The sequence below is a fragment of the Leguminivora glycinivorella genome, chromosome 22 (genome assembly GCF_023078275.1).
Source record: "Leguminivora glycinivorella isolate SPB_JAAS2020 chromosome 22, LegGlyc_1.1, whole genome shotgun sequence".
Lineage (NCBI taxonomy): Eukaryota > Metazoa > Arthropoda > Insecta > Lepidoptera > Tortricidae > Leguminivora > Leguminivora glycinivorella.
Window position 1 is genome coordinate 8,324,680 of NC_062992.1, and position 13,089 is coordinate 8,337,768.

Genomic DNA, 13,089 nt, shown 5'->3' on the forward strand with positions numbered 1-13,089 from the left:
CCATTAAGGCGAGATTTACTCGTATCTTTATATGAATAAACTGACAAAGCGGCTTTATAGCCATCGACAAAGTGGGACGTTTTTCCGTGCACACTGACATTTATGATTAGAATTATTAAAAAACAAGGTAACTGACAAATAGTTGGGAATAGTAGAAAAAAGTAAAATAAGAATAAGTTTATGACAGCCATACTCAAAGTGCTCCGCAAAACCTCTCTGGGGGCTCCATGTGAATTTTGATTGACTCATATGCGACTTTTACTCTTATTCCATAAAACCAAATATTCACCAATTGTAAAAATAAGTAAACAGTTCCATGTAATACCTCACATTAGAATCTAGTATAAAGATTGCTAAAAACTATTTTTTTTTTGTTTAATTTAAGGGTTCCGTCAGATATTTTGTTTTCCAAAAGGGTTCCATGGGAAAATAAGTTTGAGAACCGCTGGTTTATGACGTAAACATAATTTTGCTACAAGCTTTTATGTCTGACTGTACTGTAGGCAACAGATTCTCATCAGGAAAATTCTAGCAAGTGTTTGGGATTCTGGAAACTTTGGTTTAAGTTTAATGTAAGGCCTGAGTTGACGCTCGTTCGGCGAGGCGAGCAGCGGGGCGGGGTGGCCCTTGTCAGGATACTTGTATGAGCTTCAATTGTTCGACATGCATGCCTTATGGCCGCTGTACACATATGGCCAACGGTTCCACCAACCCTTTGTGAAACCCCTTGGCCAAGATAAGAGCCGCTGTTTACACATTGGCGAACCAATCACTTGGCATTGGCTCTTCATGAAAGATGGACGTGGAATGGAAAAGTCTAGGAAATTCTAGGCAGGGTGTCCACTACTAAACCCAAAAAAAATTCCCTGACTTTTCCCTGACTTTCCATGACCATTTAAGAAAATTTCCCTGACCAAATTTTCATTCAACTATTACCACTTTTGCTTAGAGTTGCAAAAAAAACGTTTTTTTTCTGCCTTGAAAAAAAAAAAACCTAAAAAAAATAAGTTTTTACTTTTTACCGTACCTCAAAAAGGAAAAACGGAATCCTTATAGGATCACTCGTGCGTCTGTCTGTCCGTCTGTCACAGTTTTTTTTTTTCTAGAATATGTTTGTTTTTTAAAGGCGGAATATTAAAATTTGCAAGGCAGTTCATACTTTTATACCTACGGTTTTTTATCTTTATGTTAACTATCAAACTTTAATTTCTGGTTTTATAAAACTAACATTAACGAAATATGTAGTTGGTAGTTATCGCCATTTACTTTTGGCTATACCAGTGCCGGCCCGTGCATCAGGGTAGAGCGAGTTTGAGTTTCGGCGCCCTTGGGTAAGCTACAGTAGAAAAACCATCGCGAGCGCAGCGAGCGCGAAAATTTTCCACTTTTATACGTCCCTGGGGCTGATAGTAGTTATTATGTACATAACATAGGAAACAAAATGGAGTACCTAGTCTATCAGAGCAGAGTAGTTATGTGCAAGTTGCGGAAACTTTCCAAAAAATCTTAAATTTCATGAAACTTACACGAAAATAAAGGGAATTAAAATTGATGAAATGGAAAATACTAATCGCGAGCGAAGCGAGCGCGAAATTTTTTCTTTGTTGTCAGCGTCGGGATGCCCATTTAGGTGTTTTGCCACTACATGCCTTTAGGTTTCCAACTGCAACTTATTATCCTCCTATGCTCCTTTGACTCATACAAAATTGCGCCTCTATGTGACGTTATGCGCCATTGCCTTTATGGGGAACTCCGCTTTGGATTGTCGGATAGATACTTAGAATTTGGACAGCGACGTAACTTTATCTTTGTCGTTTTCACATCGCCCTAGCAAAAGCAAATTATGAATGTTGTATATGGTGACATTGTGGTGCAACTTTCCAGTTAATCTGAATCACAATAACTGACAATGGCAATGCAATGTGGCAATGTAATGGCAATGTCACAGTTTCGTTTTCTTTCAACCCCTTATTTGCCAAGAGTGGCACTGAAGTTTTGGTAGTTTCATGTGCCTACCCCTTTATGGGATACAGGCGTGATTGTTATGTTTTGATTGTATGTACGATAACTGAATTTATTCCCGACCCCCTTCGCCATTTTGGAATATGTGGGTAGGGCACGCAATGTAAAAAAAAATCTGGATTTTCCGCATTTACGATTTTGGGCCGGATAAATTAAGGTCAGCTAGAGCATGAGCTGACATCTCTCATTAGCAATCACTGGGATGGAGGCCAGGTACTATACTTGTAATGAAAAGTCTAAAGTGTCATTTTTATGTTGCCTTAAAATCACTACCAGGAGTCGATCTTTGCTGTCATGGATGTGGTCAATCCAAGAAATCATATAATTTTTTAAATACTTTTTGATTTTTTTTTCTTGGTGTCAAGTTTTTCCCTGACCTCCAAATCATTTCCCTGACTTTCCCTGACTTTCCATGACCACTATGAGCTTCCCTGACTTTTCCCTGACTTTCCCTGACTTTCCAGAAAGTGGACACCCTGCTAGGTCATAGACGTTGTCAGAAAAATTTGATTAAAAAATAATAACCCCGTAGTAAAATTAAATTATTTGAAATATTAACAATTTTTTGAATATTCTGATAAGAACATTTATCTTTTTTAGGAAATACATTAAACATTTGCAAGGTTATTTTATTTCCTAAAATCTACACTATTATTGGCATAGATAAACTTATTATTTTCGTAAATATTTCACTACTGTCCTCTCTGATGGCTGACGACCAACTGAATGAAGCGCCAACGTGTAAACGCAGTTGGCCATTGGCGCCAAGATCCTTTGATGTGTGGACAAAAAACCGACACCAATCGGTTGGCCGGCAAGCGCAAGCGCCAACTGCCAACTTACGGCCAAGTAGCCCTCTACACGCTTGGCCAAGGGGGTTGGTGGAACCGTTGGCCATATGTGTACAGCGGCCATTACACGCGCCGCCGACACCCCCGCCCGTCAGGAGCAGCCGCGCACGAAGGGCTTGAGCCCGCAGTATGCACCGGGCTTTCGACGAGTAAAGGCGGGGTCGCTACTCATTGAATAAGATTTTTTTTTTTTATGAGGAACAGGTAAACCATTTTACCACAATCTCACCTGATGGAAAGTGCCGATGCAGTCTAGGATGAAGCATGTTTAGTTGTTTACCCAAAAAATGTCTATTCACTCTTGATTTAAAAAGATCCAAATTATAGTGGGTTGGAAATAGACATGCAGGAAGTGAGTTCCACTCCTTAGCCGTTCGCATGATAAAGCTAGATGCAAATCGTTTAGTGCGAATCATCCTCGAAATGGATCGAAACATGTCGAGCGTTATATCGACTTAAACACGTGAGTAGCCCGTTTAAAATATTTACTGTTTAGTTACTGACCGACTTGACTGTGGCCTTGATGAAGTCCTTCTTGTGCGCCAGGTCGAAGTCGGGGTAGTGGCTGTACACCTGCTTGCACACGGTCTTCATCGTGATCTGCTCGAGGTTGGCGCCCTCGAGGATCTGCTTCACGTACTTCTTGATTTCATCGTCCTGCCAATACAATCAAAGTTAGTCGGTTTACTCTAAGATAAGTCTCTGCATGGAAAAAATCTAGGAAAAATATGAAAATTCACTGATTAAAGGTGGTTTCAGGTCAATAACAATTGTGTTGCAAGCTTGTGGGTGACTCTTCACTTCCTTCAATGGACTCTTCTGCAGAACACACAGCCTTGTTGGCTAGAGCTGGACAAACTAAGTAACCTACAAGGTAAATAACTCTCTGGAACGTACCATGGGCGTCCTTGTGGAGTTGGGACCAGCCACAGAACACCCCACTAAGCGATATTGTTCGAGACGCAAATCACCAATCCTTGCGGGGTGAGGCGGGCGCGCACGGTGCTGCCATTGGTCGTTTCAAATAATGGCGCGCCTTTACGATTAGCAGTAGACATGTCTATTATAGACAATGGTACCGGTACCAGTACTGTGGTGAATTTGTTTTGCAACAAATTATAATATTATAATTAAATTATAATAAGGCCTAGTTACCCTTCGGGTTGGAAGGTTAGATGGCAGTCGCTTTCATAAAACTAGTGCCTACGCCAAATCTTGGGATTAGTTTCCAAAGCGGACCCCAGGCTCCCATGAGCCGTGGCGAATGCCGATGCCGGAATAACGCAAGGAGGATGATGATTGGCACCTCAATAAAAATCATTCTAGTAACTAATAACTACTGTGCATTCTTACTTACGTTTACTAAGTTAAATTACCAACTAAATATTCTAAACTAATCAATCAACTAAATAACACTACAGACTCTACAGATTCTAGATAATTATTCACAATTACAAATCTGCCTTCTTTTATATTTCATAAAATGGTAGCACATGGTACGAACGGTAGTACGAAGTTCCCGCAACAGACATAAAATAACATGGCCCCATCCCTAGTCGTTTACGTGAAAGGGATAGCATATCGCATTGTTAACTAGGCAAAAAGGGATGGACGCGCCTCGGCGCCGCTCAGTACAACCATATTGACCAGTATAAATGAACTCCGCGGATAATAAACAATATTCAACAAAATAATTAATTTGACTTAACTGTGGAATGTTATTCCATCTTTTTTATATGTAGAAGTGTTAGAAGACTTGCCACACCACTTTATGCTGCAAGAGACCATTGTTTGCAACCAAATTTGATTATTTAAGATTTTTTCCCGAGCGGACACGAACACTGTTAGCGGGTCGTATACTTGGGCGCTACTGATCGGTGTCGCACGCGTTCAAACTTTTATAAACCTGATTTGTCGTATGCTTGGTGACCGCGAGTCGCCCTGTAAGTCTTGTTGTATTGGTCTGTGGGACCAGCCTACCCTTGTCACGCAAGATAGCTATTTTGCGTGCGTGGGGCTGGACACACAAACCTCACCTAAAGGTAATGGCTCTCTGGTACACACCGGGGCGGGCGCTTCTTCTTGTCAGAAGGCCAGTCGCTGTCTCCCGCGCTCTCCTCTTCGCTACTCTCCTCTTCATCTTCGCTTTCCACCCCGGACTCCTCTTCAGAAGACATAGCCTTCTTGATTGACTGATCGCACTAGCAGTAACCTACAAGTTAATACTCTCTGGTACATACCGTGGGCGGGCGCTTCTTCTTGTCAGAAGGGGAGTCGCTGTCTCCCGCGCTCTCCTCCTCGCTACCCTCCTCTTCCTCTTCGCTTCCCTCCCCGGACTCCTCTTCGGAGGAGGCGGCCTTCTTGTTTGGCTTCTTGGCTGCCGGTCGGCCTGCCGCCTTGCCCGCTGGCTTCTTCTTGGCTGTGAGGATAGTGTGAAAATTTGAATAATTCTTAATGAGTTTAACGAGAGTTGACAGATGGACTCATCAAGCCAAAATTATGACTTCATGACAAGCTATTTTGGCAGTTTTAGTGTCATTCCAGGTTTCCCCCTTACATGCATATATAAAGCACTTCTGACTCACTAGTCTCACTACATAAAATGAGACACGTCAAAGACAAATCTTGCACGCCACGATTTGTTTTCGTGTATAGACACGCACCGTTCATACACATTTCGGAAATGTGCTTTGCATCGCTTCGCTTGCTGAGCATTCGGTATGGGATAAATAGGGCGTCTTCAGAACCAAAACAGACGGACTGCATTTGAACTCCATTTTGTAGGGTTGCAGTCTGTATCTACTTCTATCTATCTTGAGGGAGCTTGTTGGACAAATGTTGCATTGTAATTACCTGGTGGCGTAGGCGCTTTTCGTTTAACCGGCGTCGCCTTGGCGTTCTTAGCGACGGCTCCCTTGCCCTTAGCCTTGGCCGCCGGCCGTCCGCGCTTGGATTTTGGCTCCTGTGGAATAGTTGTAATTAGTAATCTAGCTTAACAGAAGTTGGTATATATGGCTCAAAAACAGCTGTAGACGTCATCGCAAAGTCTTGCCAAGGTCGCCAACAATGACCAATAACCATAGTTGTCTCCTTCACAATACATAGGGATTTACACGGAACTTAATAGTTCAATTTCGATTAAACAATCTGGCTTCAGGGGCACGGAAATCATCCTTCACCGTCTGACTTTCAAGTGGTTTAATACCCGAACGTGTAAACCGCCAGCCAGACATTAAGACAGCCAGATTTTATTCTTCTCTTCCAGGCTAAGTGTTCTTCTATAGTTGAAATTAGTAGGGAATGCAACTTACATCGGACTCTTCTCCGTCGCTTCCTCCGCCGGACTCGGACTCATTTTCGCTTTCGGATTTTTCACTCTCCTCTTCGCTTTCAGAGCGCGCTCTCTTTGCCGCACGACCCTTCTTGCCCTGATAAAAAAGAAACATTGATTAGTACTTTCTACTGACTAACCCGTTTGGGAAGCTGCCATTCAACAAACTGCTAACGGATCGGCAGCTAACGTCTACCAGGGTTCATTACATATAAAGGCTATATTACATACATATAAGCACTTTACGAGTTATCTTCGAAGTGTCACTTGACTGGCGGCGGGCGATGTTCTTGTTTCTTGCGTTTAGTACTCAACTTAGTGAATGAGGGGCAAAATAGTCAAAACAACGTTAGAAGAAACCTTTGCTAACATGCCTTGGGACAGAACACGTTTAACTACATGCTTATCGGCTACCCTAGAGCAATCTGCTCCGAAATGTAGTATCTTGTTACGTCGACAGATCCACCTTTCTGGTCGGAAGGAATGTCATTAGGTTTTTTTGCACGGCGGATGGCCTACAGTAAATTTTTAGGCGCAGCCCAGACTTTTCCTTCCTTTTTGAAAAGAAGTGGCCCGCCGAGTTTCTCGCCGGTCCCATAGTGGATACCTCCCTCTAACTGAGGGTGGACTGAAATCTTCTCGAGGTCGAGGCGTAGGGTTAGAGCCGGCGTAGCTTTATTTGACGTTCATATGCGTATCATTATTGTAATATGCCTACTTGGAAAATAAAATATTTAATTTGATTTAGGTAGTTAGGTTGTGTGACCTTGCTAGTTACCTTGGCGGGCTTGCCGCGCTGGCGCTTGCCGCGCTTGGCGGGCTTGGCGCCGGAGCGGCGGCGGCCGGAGCTCTTGCGCTTGCGCGCGGGGCCGCCCGCGCTCTCGCCGCCCTCGGGGTCGAAGTCCGAGTCCGCCTCTTCCGACCCGCTCGGGTTGAACGAACCCTACCAAATAAACCAACATTTGTATTGACATTACTAGAGACCTAGCGACAAAAAAACAACCGATGAATTCGTAATTTGTAATCCATACTAATATTATTAATGGGAAAGTGTGTGTCTGTTTGTATGTCCGTCTTTCACGGCAAAACAGAGCGGCGTATTGACGTGATTTTTTTAAGTGGAGATAGTTGAAGGAATGGAGAGTGACATAGGCTACTTTTTGTCTCTTTCTAACCCCCCACTTCCCTAATATAAGGGGTAGAAGTTTGTATGAAGCATTCCGCAATTTTCGAATTTAACGCGAGCGAAGCTGCGGGCAAAAGGGTATACTCTTGGGTCGACACGATCGTTTTTCGTCACGTTCCTAAATTTGTCAAATTCTGCTTTCGTCATTCTTTATTCGTCACGATCGTCGATGGTCTTTCTCAACTATGGTCAATTTCGTTGTTCATCTCTATCTTAATCCGTCTCGTTTTTTACTCGTCATAACCTTCTTTCGTCATGTTCGCTGTTAAATCTATGTTTTTCGTGTTTTTTCGTAGTTTTAGGTCGGTACAAACTTAGAATATGACCAAATACAAAATGACTTAAAACAATTGAGTCGAAATAAGAAAAAGATCAACAACTCATTATGGTCAAAGACGATAATGACTGCAGTCTAAATTGACGAATGAAGAATGGCTGACGAAAGCAGAATCGGACAAATTTGGGATCGTGACGAAAAACGAACGTGTCGACCCAAGAGTATACCGGCAAAAGCTAGTAGTAGTATAAAAAAAGAAACAAAGCAAATACCACCCAGAATATTTTCATGTAACATATTATATTGCCAAACTAAAAAGTTATCTCATGTACAACCAAGCTATGCCTAAATTTGAAAACAATTTATAAATCTTAAAGTAAACTACACTTACGTCTGAATCTTCTGAGCCATCCTTTGCTGGTTTGGGACCCTTGACCTTCGTCTCCGGGTCGGTTTCATACTCCTCATCGGAATAACCTAGAGAAAAAAATCCGATTCACTAAAAATTCACAGTAAGATCGATCAAAATGATTTGTGCTCCAACTTGACAATAAATGTCATGACGAACGCAAAGTAATGTAACAATTTTCAAGGAATAGATCCATATTGAACTGAAACTTATTTTGAAATTCTGCATATTATTTGTTGAGCGGCTTTTTGTTACTCGCGACACTGTGACATCTAACGACTAGTTGCGGTTTGTACTATTGGTAACTGACAACAAAAATATCTTTAGTTTAGATTTAAAAAGTTTGATGTAAGGAGTTAGCGATATAACGTCGTTCAAAGCGTCTGGGCCGGTCATCAACCTCATCCAGGGTATCGAACACAGAACTTAATTTAGATAGAAGAAACAAAGTCATATATTTGTATAGGGGCCGAGCGTGTCAAATTTTGTACTGAAGTTGATTCTTGCCTGTAATTTTAAATATGTCTCAGGCTCTTGATTGTTCATAATTTTTGAAAATGAAAATGAAATATTTATTTTTCAAGTAGGCATATTACAATGCGCATATGAACGTCAAATAAAGAACGCCGGCTCTAACCCTACGCCTCAGCCTCGAGAAGATTTCAGTCCCCCCTCAGTTGGGAGGGGGGTATCCACTATGGGACCGGCAAGAAACTCGGCGGGCAACTTCTTTTCAAAACATTACATCTTATAATTAACATGCATTAAATAACAACATACAATTTAACATGCAAAAGTATTCATCAAAGAATATGAACAGACTAGGTACTCTATGGAAATCAATTTCAATAAATTATATTATTGCTTAATAATACGTCGTTCTTCTTCAGAGAAAACATATCAAATTGTCATAGAAGAAAAAGATAATATGAATCTCAATATCATTAAATATGTAATTTACCTACACAACATAAAATATAAAATATTTGATGTGCTTTCTTATCTGAACTGTGTCCTCTATACATAATACAATTATTTTAATTGCTATTCGTTTTTTGTAGTTTCTGGTTCGGGCCATGCATGTTTGTCTGTCAAATAGTCCTCGACTCTGTAATAAGCCTTTAACATCAATGATTTTTTTAAGTAGTTCTTAAGAGCTGGGAGGGGTAATCTCAAAGCAGTGTCAGGTAACTTATTATAAAAATGAATGCATTGCCCAACAAATGACTTCTGTACTTTACGGACACGAAACTTCTTTATGGCAAGCTTATTTTTGTTTCTAGTGTTATAATTATGGATATCAGAATTCTTAGTGAAACAGTCTAAATTCTTAACAACATAAATTATACTATCATAAATGTATTGGGAAGCTACAGTTAAGATATTAATTTCTTTGAAGAGTTCTCTTACTGATTCACGTGTTCCTAAGTTGTAAATAGAACGAATGGCTCTCTTTTGTAATACAAAGATAGTCTGTATGTCAGCTGCTTTGCCCCAAACCAGAATACCGTATGACATTACACTGTGAAAATAACTATGTTTGTGTTGTTGCAATTGAATATCACGTAACGAGGCATTTTTTATGTTTTGGTTGACTTCAACTTACAAAAATTGACGCCCGAAAGCTGCAAGCTGCGAGTAAAGACGGACAACTCAGTGGATTTCACTGAGTTCATTTGACACGCTAAGTAGATACGTTTGCTTGATCTATGGTATATATGACATCTGTGGTATCGAATGATAGGTCTATAGTTCTATAGGAGCTTATGTTTACCTCGCTAGACCTGTCATATGTATCTAGGTATTAAGACCGACACCTTATTGCCAAATACCATGATTTAGCCAATAAATCCCTGTATTGGTATCGGTTGTGCACCTTGATTTCGTCAGACTGTCTGAGTCAACTACGGCTACTACATAAAGCCTCTGCAGGGTTGACTCATTCAAGACTATACAGGAGATGTTAATTCTCCATACAAACGCTCTGGACTATTCCCTCCCTGGTTTTTGAAGTTAAGCAATGATTTTTCAACACAGATTATTATTATTTTTATTTGTGTCCGGCCGTTTTGTTTTTTTTTTATATTTCTTTAAAAACGGCCTTAGATTGATTATGGCGCAAAAAAAAAGGTGGTATTAAAAACTGGTAACAATTAGCCAAAACACTAAACGGTCCAACACAGACAGTTTCATTGTTATTACAATGGGGGATGTCTGATAATTTTAAAAGTGGCTGATATTTTTTCTGGTGATAGGAATAACCATTTCTAATTACAGAAAAAAGTTACAGATTTTTTGGTAGCACCATACATTTTATAAAAATAAAAACGTGTTGCTTGACTGCGCGTACGACCCACTTCGGCTGTTATGAGATTTGTCTTAGTCTTTAAAAAAACTCCATTTTGAATCTGTGCAGGCCACAGACACTGACAGTTGATTGTCAGCTTGACATTTTTCTCGGAGAATTCATAACTTTATCTGGTGAACTATTTATTACTGTTTTCGACTCATTTTCTCTCCCTGGCCTCTGATTTTGCCTCCTTCTACGACTAACTTCGCTCTCGAACCCCGGACGGTGATTTTACTGGCTTAAAACGACGACCTTTGATTTTAACCTCTGGACCTGATTCTGCTTGCATTAACGAAGACGTTTGCTTTTAAACACTGGACCTGATCCTGCTGAACTGTTTACGATCCGTTTTGCCTCCCTGACTTCTGATTTTGCTTGATATAAGGACGATCATCGCTTTTAAGTTCCGGACACTATTTGTTATAATGAATACAAGTACATAAACACGATATAAGGATCCCAAAACATGCTTTATACCAACTTGTTCTAAAACCAACCAGAAAAACCCAGATTTAAAATTGTTCATATTAAGAAAGGAGCTGAAGGAAAGTTGGTGTCAATAGGTTGGCAGGAACTGCCCAACCAGAGTGCGATTTTGCTGTGAAGACCACCTGAGTGTAAGATACCGTGTCTTGTTTACCAACCTTAAAATGCAGTTACACGCTGGCAATAATATCATAAAAAAGAAAGCCATAAATATCTGACACGGTGGCATTTTATAAAATGTGTATTTTTTGGATAGACCAATAGGAAAAATATGGTAAAATATTTTTTTTTTTATAATTTGCAATGTCCTATAATAAAATACAATTGATTTATTTTATTGTGTTGTTTTATTTTACTTCTGAGTTGTAGGTGTGTGTCGAGTTACTGTCAAGTTACTATCAAATTCAGTCGGCTATGGCTTTCCATATTCTTCTATGGCCCTCCATACTGTTAAACCTTGATTAACAGCACTATAGTAGATTGTGTTACGAGGGAGCAAAATTGCATATTTATAGCGAGGATATAAATTGAATTGTGAACGAAGTGAAGTATTCTATATGTAATTGAATACTGAGTGTAGTGACTGGGATTCAAAAAGAAAGGGTTATTTTCTTCCCTGCACTGCGAGGAGGGTGCAAAGAGGCACTTTTCCTCTTTGCTATTAGGGACCAAAGTGATACTTTTCCCTTCAAGGACACATTTTTTTACATGGTTTCATAACATACCATTTTTTATGTTCATATAACATATCATTATATATAAATTTCCTAAAAGTTGATGTTAATATGTGTAGCAAATTAAATTCCACCTTGTGCCTTAACACTTGAATCCCTCACTACGCTCAGGATTAAATTTAAGAATACCTTACTACACTCAAGATATATATCTCATTTTTCTCCCTTGTTGCACAATCTACTATTGCTACCATTTGACACTTTTTTTCCACATCATATAAGCAAATACCAAAATATGAATCAGGTCTGTTGTAAAAATATTTATGCACTTAATCGACACAATTTTTTTATACATAATACAATACAATACAATACAAATATTCTTTATTGTTCACCAATATAACAAGATTACATCACATAACTTTAATTAACTATGGTAGACAACAGGCGATCTTATCGCTAAAGAGCGATCTCTTCCAGACAACCTTTGGGTAGTGGAGACAAGACACAAAAAAACAACTGATTTGAGTAATATTATTTATTATTTTGATTTGAGTTTGATAATATTACTTATGTGCAAACACTTTCCGTGGCGTTAATATTTTATACAGGCCAGACAAAGTTATTGAACAGAAAAGTGTCACTTAATTCCCTCCTAACAGGGCCGAAAAGTACCCTTTCTGAATGGGTGATGTGAAAAGCAGTAGGCGTCACATCGCAAACTCATTTCCTTTTTGAGCACTAACTACTTAAAGCAGACAATAAACCAACAATCTAAAGTTATTTGTTTAGGGCACAGGTCCTTCTCTAGTTCTCATCTGTAGGCAGGTGCGCTTATGAATCACTACTAGGAGTTAGCCTGTTTTCACATTACCCGATCCGATATCGGATGTCGGAAGGATTTCAATGGAAAAAATCCAAGACGACGCCTGTAATGTATGGGATATCGGTCCAACATCCGGTATTGGATCGAATAATGTGAAAACGTACTTATGGGTGCTAAAATGAGTAATAATGTTAAATATAGATCAAGACAAATTTATGTTTATTACACTCATTAACATGTAGTTGCACTTTTCAAAATTAATGGGATACACATTCTCTGTCCAAAATATCTCTGCATCTTTCATCAATTTCTTCTTCACAGGCATTGTGTTTGTCGCTGTTCCACATTTTGGCAAATTAGATGAACTAGCTCTTACAAAATCGCTAGTACCTATCCACGTTTTCCCAATTCAATGGGCTTAAAAATTGTAATCAGGTCCGGGGTTCAACGCAAAGGCCGTCGGCAGCAAGCAGGGCAAGCACACGTCTTCGTTAATGCAAGTAGAATCAGGTCCAGGGTTTAAAATCAAAGGTCGTCGTTTTAAGCCAGTAAAATCACGGTCCGGGGTTCGAGAGCGAAGGTAGTCGTAGAAGGAGGCAAAATCAGAGGCCAGGGAGAGAAAATGAGTCGAAAACAGTAATAAATAGTTAAATTAGTTCACCAGATAAGGTTATGAA

The 13,089-nt window shown here is 39.9% G+C and overlaps 1 protein-coding gene across 3 annotated transcripts in view; it reads right to left on the minus strand.

Annotated features, from left to right (window-relative positions):
* LOC125237981 (protein DEK-like) overlaps positions 1–13,089 on the minus strand; it is a 28,866-nt gene that overhangs the window by 1,126 nt on the left and 14,651 nt on the right. For all 3 annotated transcript variants that reach the window (XM_048145243.1, XM_048145240.1, XM_048145242.1), the window contains exons 10-15: positions 8,059–8,144; positions 6,983–7,147; positions 6,185–6,301; positions 5,727–5,835; positions 5,114–5,292; positions 3,378–3,530 (exon numbers count right to left, since the gene is read on the minus strand). In XM_048145243.1, coding sequence (XP_048001200.1) covers positions 3,378–3,530; positions 5,114–5,292; positions 5,727–5,835; positions 6,185–6,301; positions 6,983–7,147; positions 8,059–8,144 — 809 coding nt within the window. The remainder of the gene's footprint in view (positions 1–3,377; positions 3,531–5,113; positions 5,293–5,726; positions 5,836–6,184; positions 6,302–6,982; positions 7,148–8,058; positions 8,145–13,089) is intronic.